A 13265-nucleotide genomic window follows, 5' to 3' on the forward strand; every position below is an offset into this window, starting at 1 on the left:
CGCCCAGTCTGGGCTACAGAGCAAGACCGACCCCAAAAAAAAAAAAAAGAAAAGAAACAAAAAGAAACTTTCTATTAAAGTCCCATATTCATGAACAAAACCAGCAGCCACCTCCTCGCAGGGCCCTGGGTGTGGGAGAAGCTGGTGACTCACCTCCTACCCCTGAAAGTGCTACTGGAGCCAGTTTGGGAGCCGCCAGTCCCAACCACGCCCTCTTGCTTGGTGCAGTGCCTAGCTGCCCTCCCCTGACACCTACACCTACTTTCCAGTCCCCTGTGTCCCCTCCCCTCCTCCACGTCCACACCTCTTGAGAGCCAGGGTCTGTGTCACCCACCACCCCACCCAGCGCTGCCCTTGAACGCTGCACCTGGAAGGCCTTGGAGATGGCCCTGTGTCTGCACCCTCACCTTGCGTAGTCCACAGGGCCCCCGGCCAGCTCGGCATGGTGCGGAGGCGCCAGCGAGGGCAGGCTTTGGTGAGAGGCAGGTACTTACTGAATGGTGTCAGAGAGGGATCTTCGTGGTCCAGCACCCGTGGTCCTTGGGTGTGCTGGGATCTGAGCCCTCGGAGGAGCACAGCCCGGGTATCTATCCTCTGCTACTGATACAGGAAAAGAAAAACTCCCAACCTGAACGATATCTAGGATGAGTTCGTGTTCTCTAAAATCGAAGAATGAATTTTAGGAACAACAGAGGTTAAGAGCAGAATATATTTACTGAGGAAAAGGAAGCTTCTGTCCAAGAGAGGGACAGAAGCGGGCCTGAGTGGGTTGCCAAGGACCTTGCCCTTCCCAGGGACTTTATGGGGCAATACTCCCGGGTGAGGTTGGTCGGGTCCAAGATAGGGGGAAAATGGGAATTACAAGGTGGGCATGAGGTGGGACAAAAGTATGGTCAGCCAATAAGATTACAAGTATAACTGTTCAGGTAAAATTGAGTAAACTGGGATCCAATGGGGAAGTGAGTTACTTAACAAGCGGGCATGAATACAGAACAGGGGCTTTTCCCGTAGGGGGTTGGGCTAGTGACTCTTTCTGGCTTTTTGAAGGTGGTTCTTACCTATTTAGAATATCAATCCCTGGTGTTCACACCTAGGGAGGTATGTGGTACATTTGTTTAGTCCTTTGTCTTGAGGTCTGGCCCTCATAAGGTATCTTATCTTGTCTTTCATGTTGGCTCCTTTAAAGGCCTGACCCTGTCTGACTGCCTATAATAATATTTCTGTCTAACTCCGCTGCCTGTAACACTGCCAGGCCTTTGCTTACTGGCTGTGTAGCTGGGTACATGTCTATGGAGCCACCAGGCTGAGTGAGGAAGAAAGACCCGGAGATAGTGGGGTAGGGCAGGGAGACAGCAGATCTCAGTATAACACCGCCTGTCCGCTGGTGAAGGTGTTACTACTCACAGGACCAGCGGGGTAGAGTGACTTACCCAGGCACACACAGCAAGTGACTGGCACAGCTAGCTTTCTGGCCAGGTCTGTCCATTCCCAGGAATGGACAGTGTGGCTCTCTCTCCCCACTCTTCATTGTTATTCCTTGTGGGCTCCCAGTGCTGGGTGTGCGAGGGTGCGTGTTCCTGAGAGACGGATGTGCATTACGAGTATTCATTCTCCACAATTCCTCAGGACCCTCCGGTTTACTGCGGATTTGGTCCCTGTCTCTGGGGCATCCTCCCAGGTGTGTGAGCCCTTGTCCTGAGTGTTGGCTGAGGGGACAGGAGGAGGGCGAGTCTCTTGTCTCTGTCACTGCCTGCAGCTGCTCACGGCTCAGGAGATGAGGATGGTGTGGAACAGAGGATGGACAGGTGGCCTTGCTCTGCTGGGACCGGAGCCTCAGCTCTGCCCGGAGGCTGTGCTCCTGATGTGCCATCTGTGACCTGGGCTTCCCCGTGACATGTCCGGGCGTGTTCGCCATTGTCGTTAGGATGGTTGGATGCGCCGTAGAGATCCCAGTTGGTGTGGAAAGTCAGTCCATTGCCGTGTGCAGGGCACACCTGCTCCTCTCGGGCCCAGGGTGGTGGGGTTCAGCAACAGTTAGAAAGATGTGGCCGCTGCTTTGCCCAGAGACCGAGTGGAGCCTCTTCTCTGCTGCCGCCGCTCCCATCAGTGCCAGGAAGGGCCTGGCTGCCCCATACCTTCTGGGTCCACTTTGCATCCCTGAGACTCACAGCCTGGCAGACCCCCACGGTGCCCACAGTGCCCCTCGCTCAGTTGCCTGAGATTGGCCCCCGTGCTACCGGGTTGGGCTGTGAGGATGCAGAGGGCACAGCAGGTGCAGGGCTCATGCCCAGGCTGTGGCTGCTCTGTGGCAGAGCCTGCCTTGGTGCCGGCTTTCCATCAGTAGTGATGTTGCTGATTGGACACACAGCTGTTCCCCTGAGCTGCGGCTGAGGCCGTCCTCAGGTCTAGTCTGTGCCCCCATCTCCCTGGCCCAGGCTCCCAGAGACCACTCCCTGCTCCCCACTGGGCCTCCTGGGGATCTGAATCCCACCCCACCCTCCCCCAGTGAGCCTGCCTGAGACCCCCGCTGAAGGGGCCCTGGTCTGGGCCCACCCCGCAGTGGACACCCAGCCTGACCCCTGGTATCATCTGTGGCTGTTACCTTTCTGTACTGTAGTTTGGCAGCTTCTGAAAAAGGTGAGCATGTATTTCACAGCAACCCAGCAGTTCCACTTCTAGGCATAGTTGTCCCTCAGTGTGTGTGAGGCTTGTGTTCCAGGCACCCCGGGACACTCAGATGATCGTCAAAACCCATCAGACTGTACACTTCATATCCACGCATTTTCACTGTACATGTTAAAACAACTAAGATAGCATAAATAAAACAGCAAAACTCAGCCTCCTTTTATTGATTGATTGATTGATTTTTTGAGACAGGGTCTCACTATGCAGTCCAGGCTGGCTTGAACTCACTATGTAGTGTAGCCTAGCCTCGAACTCAAAAGTAGTCCTCCTATCTCAGCCTCCCGAGTGCTGGGATTACAGGCATGTGCCACCACACTTGGCTTCAGCCTATTTTTAAAAGCTAATTTCTATTCTATTTTAAAATATTTTTCTCTCAGTATTCCACCACAGGTACCAGGAGAGAACATGTAAAAGTTACGTTGGACGCTCAGCCAGGCTTCTTGGAGCGGTTGAGCGAGACGTCGGGGGGAATGTTTGTGGGGCTCATGACCTTCCTGCTCTCTTTCTACTTGATTTTCACCAATGAGGTAAGACCTTGGGCCCTCCTGTACAGAGTGAAGGTCCCCATGGCATCAAGAAGTCATGAATCCAGTCTGGATTTGCTAGTAAACGGCCTAGATTTTACACAAGGGAAAGAACACTGAACTTAATCAGAATTTTGTAACGTTGTGATCCACCTCATGACTGATGTAACAGCCAGCAGGAATGGGTTAGTGTGCACACCTGAAAAGCCTGCTTCAGGCATGGTTGGATCTGGGCTCATGTCTGGGTAACGTAGAGATCCTAGAGAAAGAGGAGAATCTTTCTAAAGAGCTGCAGAGAGCTCCAGTGTACTAGTTTGAGTCTCAGTCCCCTGAGCCAACTCAGTGATTGGGGGACATGTGTCTGGTTGGCAAGGCCTGCGGTGGGGATAGGAGAGTAGCCCAAGGGAGGGAAGGCTCAAGGTGGGCTTCAGCCCCAGCTGGGTCCAGCAGGGGGCAGTGCCGAGGCTGGTGGGACTAGGGAATCAGGAATCCTGGGTTTCAGTCCTGAGTCTGTACTTGCTGGACCAAAGGTTCCTAGTAGTAAAGTGGGGTGACAGCTCTCAGTGCTCCCCAAGGCCTGAGTTGCGAACCTACCCCCGAGCAGGGCCGAGCGCTGAAGACTGCAACCTCACTAAAGGAGGGGCTGTCGCTGGTGGTGACCCCGGACAGCATCCACAGTGTGGCCCCTGAGAACGAGGGCAGGCTGGTGCACATCATCGGGGCTCTTCGGACGTCCAAGGTAGGCACGGCAGTGCTGGCCGCCGCTGGGGCTCAGATTGGGCAGCTACATGGCCTTTTTTTTTTTTTTTGAGATAGGATTTCACTATGCACTTCAGGCTGGCCTTCAACTCACTTTGTAGCCAAGGCTGGCCTCGAATTAATAGCAATCCTCCTGCCTCAGCCTCCTGAATGCTGGGATAATAGGCCTGAGCCACCATGCCCAATTACATTGCCTTTTCACTGCTCACCTCTGTGTCGGGAAGCTGGGGATGACATGGGTGACACTTGCAGGCCACTCATGCATGGCACCTGGTGTATGCTGAGCCCTTCTCCCCCATAGGTGCTCTTGTCACCAGGAGCAGCGGGGCGGGCCTGGGAGTACTTGGACCACCATCACGCGGCTGTGGGCCTGCTCCTGGGCCCTGCAGCCTGGTCCTTGTCTGCGGTCACCATGTGAGGGGTTGGGACTGCAGGGTGGACAGCCTCGCTTGGCCCTCTTGCTGGAAGTAGCTTTAAGGCTGTCCATTCTGGTCCCCTTCTCTTTATATCTGGTCCAGTCTGGCTTTCCTGAGCCAGGGGTGCTGGGCCCATGACAGCCTTGTCCTAACTTTTGTGTTCTGTTGGGTTCTTTTTGAAGCTCTTGTCTGACCCGAACTATGGGGTGCATCTTCCGGCTGTGAAGCTGCGGAGGCATGTTGAGATGTACCAGTGGGTGGAGACCGAGGAGTCCAGGTGAGGCGGATGCCGGAAGCGGAAGTCAGCATGGGGAAGGAAGAGCAGTACTGGAGTCATCTTGTCACTCTGGAATTCAGAGCGCAGAGTCTTCCTATCAGAAGATGCCCACTTCTTCCAGAGTTCACAGCCAGTGACCTTTCATTGGGAGGTGGCAAAGTCCAAGGCAGAGTAGCAGGGTTGCTCAGAGAAAGGGGGATTGGTCTGTTCCCTCCGTTAGAGCTGCTCCAGCTTGAGGCATGGCTGGGTCCAGACTCAGACAGCCTCACCCAGCCCGGTGTGTCCTCTGCTGCCTTTGCTCCCGGAGCAGGCAGGGTAGCTTCCATACGTCCTCTTCCTGGTCCCTGGGCAGGTCACTTGCAGTGTGGGACTGGATGGGTGTGGCAGGAAGCCAGGAACAGGCTGGGCTCCCCAGGGTCTTCCTGGGACAGAGGGTACAGGGTGACCCAAGCCCAGAGGCCGGGACTGCATGCATGTCACCTTGGGTTGAGAAACGGCAGAGCGGCTCTGCCGGGGAGGGAGCATCTAGCTCCGGCTGCTGTGTTGTGTGGGGATATGGGCTCCTCTGCCTTGAGGTGGCTTCTGTCTGGAGCTGCCCCTGCAGGCCAAGCCAGCACAGCAGCTGCCTGTACCCCACTGCAGGGAGTACACTGAGGACGGGCAGGTGAAGAAGGAGACACGGTACTCCTACAGTGAGTGCGGCCTGTGGGCACCTGCCCCACGTGGGAGGCTGTGGGGTGGAGTGGTGCCCGGGTGGGATTCCCTGGGTGCTGCCCCGCCCTCCCTGCTGCCCACCCAGCCACATGTGCCCAACCCTGAGCTGTGCTCTCCTCACAGATACCGAGTGGCGGTCAGACATCGTCAACAGTCGGAACTTTGACCGAGAGATTGGCCACAAAAACCCCAGGTGTGTGTGGGCCAGCCTGCTGCTGGCCAGCCCCTAGCCCCCATGTCCACGTCTGAGTGTATGGGACTGATTTAGCTCTGTCCCCGGGGGATGACATAAGGCATAGCTTTGAGACCAACCCCTGTGCCGGGCCCTGGGAACAGAGAGCATGATCTGGCCCTTGCCAACCCCAGACAAGGTCCCCTCAACGAAGCCTCCAACTCAGGGCATGGACAGAGGCCCCGGGGGCTTCGCATGTACTATGCCGGGGAAGCATTTCACTGTTGGTTAGCCTGGCGGGAGGATGACCAAGGAGAGCTTCCTGGAGGCAAGAGACAACTGGCCTGGGCCTTCTCAGGATGTTGGCAGAGGACCAGTGCAGCCTGCCCATGTGTGGTGATGAGCAGTGGTCAGGGCTGTGCTGGCAGGGTGGTCAGAGTCAGCTGTACCCAGGGCCAGTGGGCTGTGGGGCATCAAGTCCAGGAGAGATTCACCTGGGGGCTGGTGGTGCAGGACAGGATGTCGGGTGTACGCAGGAAGATCTGAAGCACTGGGGAACAGGGATAAAGTGAGTTGCTCGGCCAGGGAAGGCAGACAGCAGCCCCGGGCCGGGGACCCTGATGGCACCCCTTCCCTCCCACAGTGCCATGGCAGTGGAGTCCTTCACGGCCACTGCCCCCTTTGTCCAGATCGGCAGGTTTTTCCTCTCGGCAGGTAAGCTGGCCTGGTACTTGGCCCTGGGGGTGGTGTGTGACCCAGAATTCATCCCGGAGCTCCCCTGGGAGCCCACCCATACCTGCCCCCAGGGGCAGGGCAGCTCTCTCAGCCACAGTGAGCCCGGGACCCCAGGTGGCTGAGCGGAGGGAGGAGGCGGTGCTGGGCTGGCCTGGCCACCCCATGGCCTCTGCTGCTCGCCACCACGTCCTGCCTACCGGGAGGCCCCAGTTCAGGAGGGTAGTGATGGCTGTGATCTGAGGGAAGGGCAGGGGGCCAAGGTCACGCCCAGGTGCGTGGGCATGGGGAACAGGGACGCCCTGGAAAGGGGGACACCTGGTGGGAGATTCCCACGGCCGAGCCCCTCGGACAGGTGGGAAGGTGTGCGGCTGCATGGCGGCAGACTGGGGGATTGTGCGGTGCACAGTGGTTGAGCACTCTGCCTCCCTCAGGCCTCATAGACAAAATCGACAACTTCAAGCCACTCAGCCTGTCCAAACTGGAGGACCCTCAGGTGGACATCATCCGCCGAGGGGACTTTTTCTACCACAGCGAAAACCCCAAGTTCCCGGAGGTATGGGAGGGGGCGCCATGCCAGCCATACCTGCGTTGCATGCAGCCGGATGACTGGGGACAGAGGCCTCCTGGGTGGCAGCAGGCGAGGTGGAAGCGGGGGGGAAAGTGAATGTGGGGTGGGCCAGGCCAGTGCATCCACCTCACCCTGCCGTCCCTCTGCACCCAGGTGGGAGACCTGCGCGTCTATTTTTCCTATGCAGGACTGAGCAGCGATGATCCCGACCTGGGCCCGGCCCACGTGGTAACCTTGCTTCCCTGGGCGGCACTAAGTCAGCCAGGACTCCTGGTGTCGTGGGCTCAGACTGGGAGAGGGCTGACCACTGCAGGCTCCCTGTGGAGGTGCAGCCTCCACATGCAGTTGCCCTGCAACCCCCAAGCCCCGCAGCCAGCCACAGACCCCAGGCTCAGCGCAGTTCTTGAGGGTCCTCCTGATGAGTCCTCCCTATGACACACACTCCCTTCCCAGCTCTGGTTTCCAGGCTGTGAGCACTTGGCCTGCGTTCCTACCCTGCCCAGGAGGCAGGAGGGCGGCCCAGGGCCTGGCCACGCCATTCGTTGTGTCACACAGGTGGGGTGTATAGTGCCCACAAGCGCTGCCCGCAGTTAGCTTCTCCATCCAGGCCACATGCAGTCCTGTCCTGGCCCACTCCTGCCCTGAATCCTGGAGCTGTGGGTGCTCCAGGGCTGGGGAGCCCTGGGAAGGAGATGAGTCTGGGGGCTCCTTACTAATTCCCTGGGTGGCATGGATCATGGGGAGAGGTGTCACCCCCTGAATGCCCCTTCGCTCTGACGTGCCTTCCCTGGCCAGGTCACAGTGATTGCCCGGCAGCGGGATGATCAGCTTGTCCCATACTCCACCCAGTCAGGGGAGACCTTGCTGCTCCTGCACCATGGGGACTTCTCTGCAGAGGTGAGTCATGCTGCCTGCCCTCCTCCTGAGCCCCGACCAGCAGAGGTGACCGCGAGTGGGAAGAGGAAGGGGAGGGAGAGGGCCAGCCTGTGGAGTGCACAGGACAGCACATGGAGAGCTCCCCCGTGCAAGGTGTGCAGTCACTGGGGGAGAACACAGTGGGCAGTGCTGTGGAGGTCACAAGGCCAGAGCCACTGATACCGTGGGCTTCCCTGGGTCAGGCTGAGGGTTCTGGGGCCTCTCCAGTGAGGGACCCATGTGCAGAGCAGTGCCCACTCTGGAGGAGTCGGGGCTCACCTTGGTGGGCATCATGAGTGCACAGGGAGTTTGTCCTCCCCCAAGGCATCTGGAGGGCAGTAGAGGGGCTTGTGCTGGAACATGCAGGGCAGGTCCCCAAGCCACCCCGAGTCCCTTCCCTGCCACATGCACCCAGCACTAAGGAGGGCAACGTCATGCTAGGCAGGATGTCACGCTCTGTGCTTGTTGTTGGTGGACGTAGTATCAATGCAGACCTTCATAGCACTGCAGGTTCCCATCCAGAAGGTGGCAGGGGTCAGGCAATGGCACGGAGGCCCACTGTGACTGCCACCTGTTGTCATCCCTATTGGCCTCCCAGCCTTCAGCAGTGCTGCTCCTTGTACGTGGCCAGTCACCAGGCTCAGCCGCTCAGGGACTTCCTGAATGGAAGGAGGCTTGGTCAGGCCTGGTTTCTCTCCTGCCTCCTGGGTGGAGCCCCAGGTCTCACCAGGTCCCAAGAAGGGAGAGAGGCCTATGGCTGAGGGAAGATGGCAGCTGTGGGACACATATGTGTCCCCACCTACTGAGCCTTGGGCTGCCTGGCAGTGGCAACCCCCACACTCGCTGGCCACCTCATCCCCACACACTGGATACCCTGACTCCAGCGCAGGACAGGGCAGGAGGAGCCGTGCTCACTGTGGGTGAGACTGCGCATGTTCCTTGTTCTCTCAGAACCTTGGTTGCCTCCTGCCCAAATGGGAATGCGCTCCCACCCCACTGAGTTACTCTGAGGGCTAAGTGTTTAAAGGGCAAGTAAAACCCATACGGCAGTGAAAGGTAGCTATCAAGCAATGAATACTGTGCATTTTTATTGTAGCGGGTGTAGATCTTGTCAGGAGGGGGCACTGGTACTAGGGTGGCAAACCTATGCACACGTGCCCCAGCGAGCTGTTCGTATCATTGAACGTTCTAAGGGGCTCGCCAGCACTGGCCTAGAGTGTCAGGGAAGCTCTGAGGCAGCAGTGTTCCAGCTGAGATGAAGGAGTGAGGCACAGCTGGCAGGGTCGTGCACAGGTGCAGAGGTCCAGCAGTGGCTGCAGCCTTGGCCTTCTCAGGGTGCAGCCCTCGGGGCCAGGGGCCAGCGGCAGGGCAGAAAGGGTGTGGTGTGACCAGCTGGAAGCCCACACTGTGGTCCCTGAGGGACAGCAATGGCAGGTTTCAGGTGGCATGGGCTGTCCCTGAGGGACCGTGTGATGGGCTGGGAGAATGTGGGTGCTTTGGTGGCCCTGGTGGGTGATAAGACTGGGTGATGGTGGTGGTAGGGGGCCAGGAACCTGTGCATGTGACCCGGGTTCCCAGCTGTGTGATTGGGTACCGGACATGTTTGCTGAGCTGGGAAAGACAGAGAAGCAGGGAAGGCAGAGCTCTACTATGAGCTGGACATGCAGGACACCAGGTGGGTTGTCTAGGAGGCAGTGGAGGAGCTGGGGAGCAGGTGGTGGGTGTGTGGGGTGTGGACAGGAGCAGCCACAGCACTTGAGCACTGAGAGGCCAGGAGAGTGCGGGACAGCAGTGGAAATGAAGGAACGGCCAGGCAGCGGGAGGAGTCGGCACCGACCTGCATACACCCCGCTGTGTGCACCGAGAGGGCGCGGTGCTGGTGAGGGGGGCTCCTCCCGCTGGTGTGAGCCCCGGCTGTGCTGAGGCTGGCACCTTCTCCAGGGAGCGCCCATGCTACACTGTGCAGCAGCTGGCAAATGGTGGGACCTGGACAGGCGGGAGGTTGCCCTTCTCTGGCCTGTCCAGAAGTGGCTGTGGCCTGAGTGGGCACAGCCCCTGCAGCCCCTGCTGCAGTGTGATTGGGTACCGGACATGTTTGCTGGGAAAGACAGAGAAGCAGGGAAGGCAGAGCTCTACTATGAGCTGGACATGCAGGACACCAGGTGGGTTGCACGAGATCAGGTGCCTGGGGGGGCGGGGAACCCAGGCACCTGATCTCGTCTCCACACCCTGCAGGAGGTGTTTCGCAGAGAACACCGGAGCAACTCCATGAAGACCTGGGGCCTGCGGGCGGCTGGCTGGATGGCCATGTTCATGGGCCTCAACCTCATGACTCGGATCCTCTACACCCTGGGTAAGTGCGGAGATGGGGCTTCCGGGAGCCCCTCATGCTGTTCCTGGTGCTGCCACCTCTCCTGTGAGCTGTTCTGGTGTGAGAGCCACTCCCTGGTGCAGAGACTGGGTGTCTGGCCCTTCTGTGATGAGTAGGGGAGGCCATCGTGGCGGAGAGGCTTCTCCGACCATCTGTCTGCTTGCTCCCTCCTTCCTCTGCAGTTGAGCAGCCGAGGGGAAGAGGCTGCAGCCTGTGGGGTGAGCTGGACTTGGTGGGAGGTCTGACCTGTCGGGCTGTGGGTGCTCGCAGCAGGTGCTCCTCAGGCTTCAGCCTCCCTGCAGCTCCAAGCTTCCGCTACATGGCTGTACGATGTCCAGACTGCAGGGAGACAGGCCGGTTCCTCTGCGGTCTCAGTCCTAGTGGGTGTCACACGCCCACCCCAGACCTGGCCATCTGTCCCCTTGTTCTCCCCGGTGTGGGCCTGGCCTGTGGGCCGGAGGGAGCTGCAGCAGGAGGTGCACGCACCCTGTTCCATCCTTGAGCGCCACACACTGCTGCAGCTGGCGCCAAGCAGTAAGCAGGACAGATGAGGCCCTGTCTAGCTCAGGACCGGCCCCGGCAGGCCCGATAAGCCCTGCTGCTGCACACAGGCCCGAGAGGGTGTTCAGGTCCCCCAGGGTGGGCAGAGCAGTCAGCTTAGGGCACTCAGCTACACCACGCAGGGCCAGGACGGACCCCTCCTTCCCTCTGGGCTCCCGAATCCGCTCAAGGCTGCTCACGTCGCACTGCAGTGCCCCTCTCCTCCCCTTAACGGGCAGCCACGAAGTGGGAGCCATCTGCTAGGCATGAGGCATAGTGGCCTGGAGCCTTATCCTCTCCTCTCCCCGCAGTGGACTGGTTTCCCGTCTTCCGAGACCTGGTCAACATCGGCCTGAAAGCCTTTGCCTTCTGCATGGCCACCTCGCTGACCCTTCTGACAGTGGCCGCTGGCTGGCTCTTCTACCGACCCTGGTGGGCGTTCCTCATCGGCTGCCTGGCCCTGGTACCCGTCCTCATTGCCCGGACACGGGTGCCTGCCAAAAAGTTGGAGTGAAGGAAGCTGTAGTGTCCACCTGACCCCCGTGGCAGCCTCGGGACTCAGGCCGCCCCATGCCTGGCCCAGCTCCATCCCCAAGCCTCAGGGGCAGTCTTGGATTCTTGGATTCTGCACCCACTGTTCTTCAGAGGGGCAGACCTAGCAGCATGCCTGTCAGGCTTGTGTTCACAGGTTTACCCCTCCTTCTTTCTTGCTGTAAGCAGCTTTGGTGAGCATGGCAGCTCGAGGGTGGTAACCCAATAAGCAGCAGCTTCCTGGTCCCCTCCCCCTTGTCCTGGGACTGCATGGGTGCAGCAGCGACGATCCAGAGACCTGCTGGGGAGGTGGGGATCGCCCTGGTCACTGCGTACTTCTCAAGTGCCAAGACTGCTCAGCCCGTCATAGCCACGACCCCAGAGGACAGCCTTGGTCGGCACCAGGCATACCAAGCACTGGCCTGGGCGGCAGGTGCACTTAGAACAGATCTGTGGACAGAACGCGATCTAGTACCTAACAGTCACTCTGGATGTCACGACGAGCGGACCGGCATGTCTGTCGGCTGCATATGCCTGCGGTCCGGCTGGGCAGGGACCTTTTGGCCTGTGAGACCTCCAAAGCTTTATATACATTTTTCTTTGGTATTTTGCTTCTACCCCAGGTTGTCACTGAAGACCTAAAAAAACCAAACTTCCTGAACAGTGGACCTCTTTATTACAGATGACAGCCTTGAGTCTGCCCTTTGAGGTTAAGTCAGAGCACAGAAAGCTGCTGAACTGGGTGTGACTCAGCTGACGTGATAACTGGGTGTGACTCAGCTGACGTGATAGCACGGTGTGAAGCTTTGAGAAGCTTTTGGGAACAAGTGTCAGCAACAGGGTTTGCTTTCTGCTCACCTGACGATGGTTTGAGCTTGCAGTCAGCCATCCCAGGAGGGGGCTGGGAGTTCTGTGCTGGGTATTCTCCATGCCAACCCAGTCACATCTGCGAGCAAGAGGACGAGGGCTGGTGCAGGAATCTGCCTTGTCCTGGCAGTGCTAGCCCTCGAGCGGCTGCTTTTGTGTGGTTCTTTTGCATGCTTAGTGTCCATGGTTTGACTCGTCCTAGATAAAACTCACCCATACTCAGTTCAGTTCCTGAGCTTTCCAGCTCCTCTTCCACCCCTTAAAGCAGGTTGTAACCTTGATGTCCTAATGTATGTTTTATACAGTCTTTATGTGGTTTCTTCTAGCAAGTTGTTTTGCCCTTGCCAGGAGTGGTTGCTTCGGCAACCAACTGCATGTGGCTTCCCTGGGAGGAGAATCTGAGCCTGGTGACCGGTAGTACTCTCCCTCTGTCCGGTTGTCTGCGCAGTGCACAGGAATTCTGTTACACCCAGCACCTGAAGGGACTTCTCTGGGCTTTGGGCTGACATGGTATCCACGACCGCATAGTGAATCACTGAACTCTCAACAGATGCTTTTGGAAAACAGAGACAGTACAATTAGGTGATGACCAAATCTGAAAAAAAATTTTCTTATATGGATTTTAAACTGCCAATTTCAAAAGTGCAGCAAAATAGTGTTAGTACTTTGAAGGCTTTGGGAAACCACCACAAAATTTGTATTATCTTTGTATTTTTATAAAAATTCAAAATAAATTTCTCCCTATCTCTTGGTGTAAGAGTTTACCATTTATGCTGGTTTTGGTGAGACCATCAACTTTATTTGTATCATTCCATGTAACTCACTTCTAAGTTGCTCTGCATAATTAAGACAAGTGTGTTAATCTTTGTAAGGGTACCCGAGCGCTCCAGGCAGTGGGGAGCCTGCTGGTTGTGCCTCTGTTTACAGTGTGTGACTCATGTCCCAGGCACCTTTAGAATGTGCGAAGAGGCGGAGGGGCTGGCTGCTGCCTGGCACAAGTCCCACGCTGGCCAGACTGGCTCATGGCGTCTGGCAAATCAGAGCTCTGAGTCGCAGTTCCCTCATCTGTAAATTGAGGACAGAGCCTTTCTACCTCACAAGGTTATAAAGACTGAAAGTGAAGCCCATGAAATGCCTGAGGCATGGCACTTCACTTCTGCTTTTGCTGTTAACTGTCCACTCTGACACCAG

The 13265-nt window shown here is 57.7% G+C and overlaps 1 protein-coding gene across 1 annotated transcript in view; it reads left to right on the top strand.

The window, feature by feature from the left end:
- The window catches only part of Tmem43 (transmembrane protein 43), a 13510-nt gene extending 679 nt beyond the window's left edge, over positions 1-12831 (top strand). The window contains exons 2-12 of the mRNA XM_005387059.2: positions 3063-3212; positions 3814-3948; positions 4567-4661; positions 5304-5353; positions 5499-5568; positions 6191-6261; positions 6714-6835; positions 7004-7078; positions 7646-7747; positions 10001-10118; positions 10988-12831. Coding sequence (XP_005387116.1) covers positions 3063-3212; positions 3814-3948; positions 4567-4661; positions 5304-5353; positions 5499-5568; positions 6191-6261; positions 6714-6835; positions 7004-7078; positions 7646-7747; positions 10001-10118; positions 10988-11190 — 1191 coding nt within the window. The 3' untranslated portion in view covers positions 11191-12831. The remainder of the gene's footprint in view (positions 1-3062; positions 3213-3813; positions 3949-4566; positions 4662-5303; positions 5354-5498; positions 5569-6190; positions 6262-6713; positions 6836-7003; positions 7079-7645; positions 7748-10000; positions 10119-10987) is intronic.
- The last annotated feature ends 434 nt before the right edge of the window (positions 12832-13265 follow it).

This window comes from Chinchilla lanigera, unplaced genomic scaffold, assembly GCF_000276665.1.
Source record: "Chinchilla lanigera isolate Chin_1 unplaced genomic scaffold, ChiLan1.0 scaffold00028, whole genome shotgun sequence".
Lineage (NCBI taxonomy): Eukaryota > Metazoa > Chordata > Mammalia > Rodentia > Chinchillidae > Chinchilla > Chinchilla lanigera.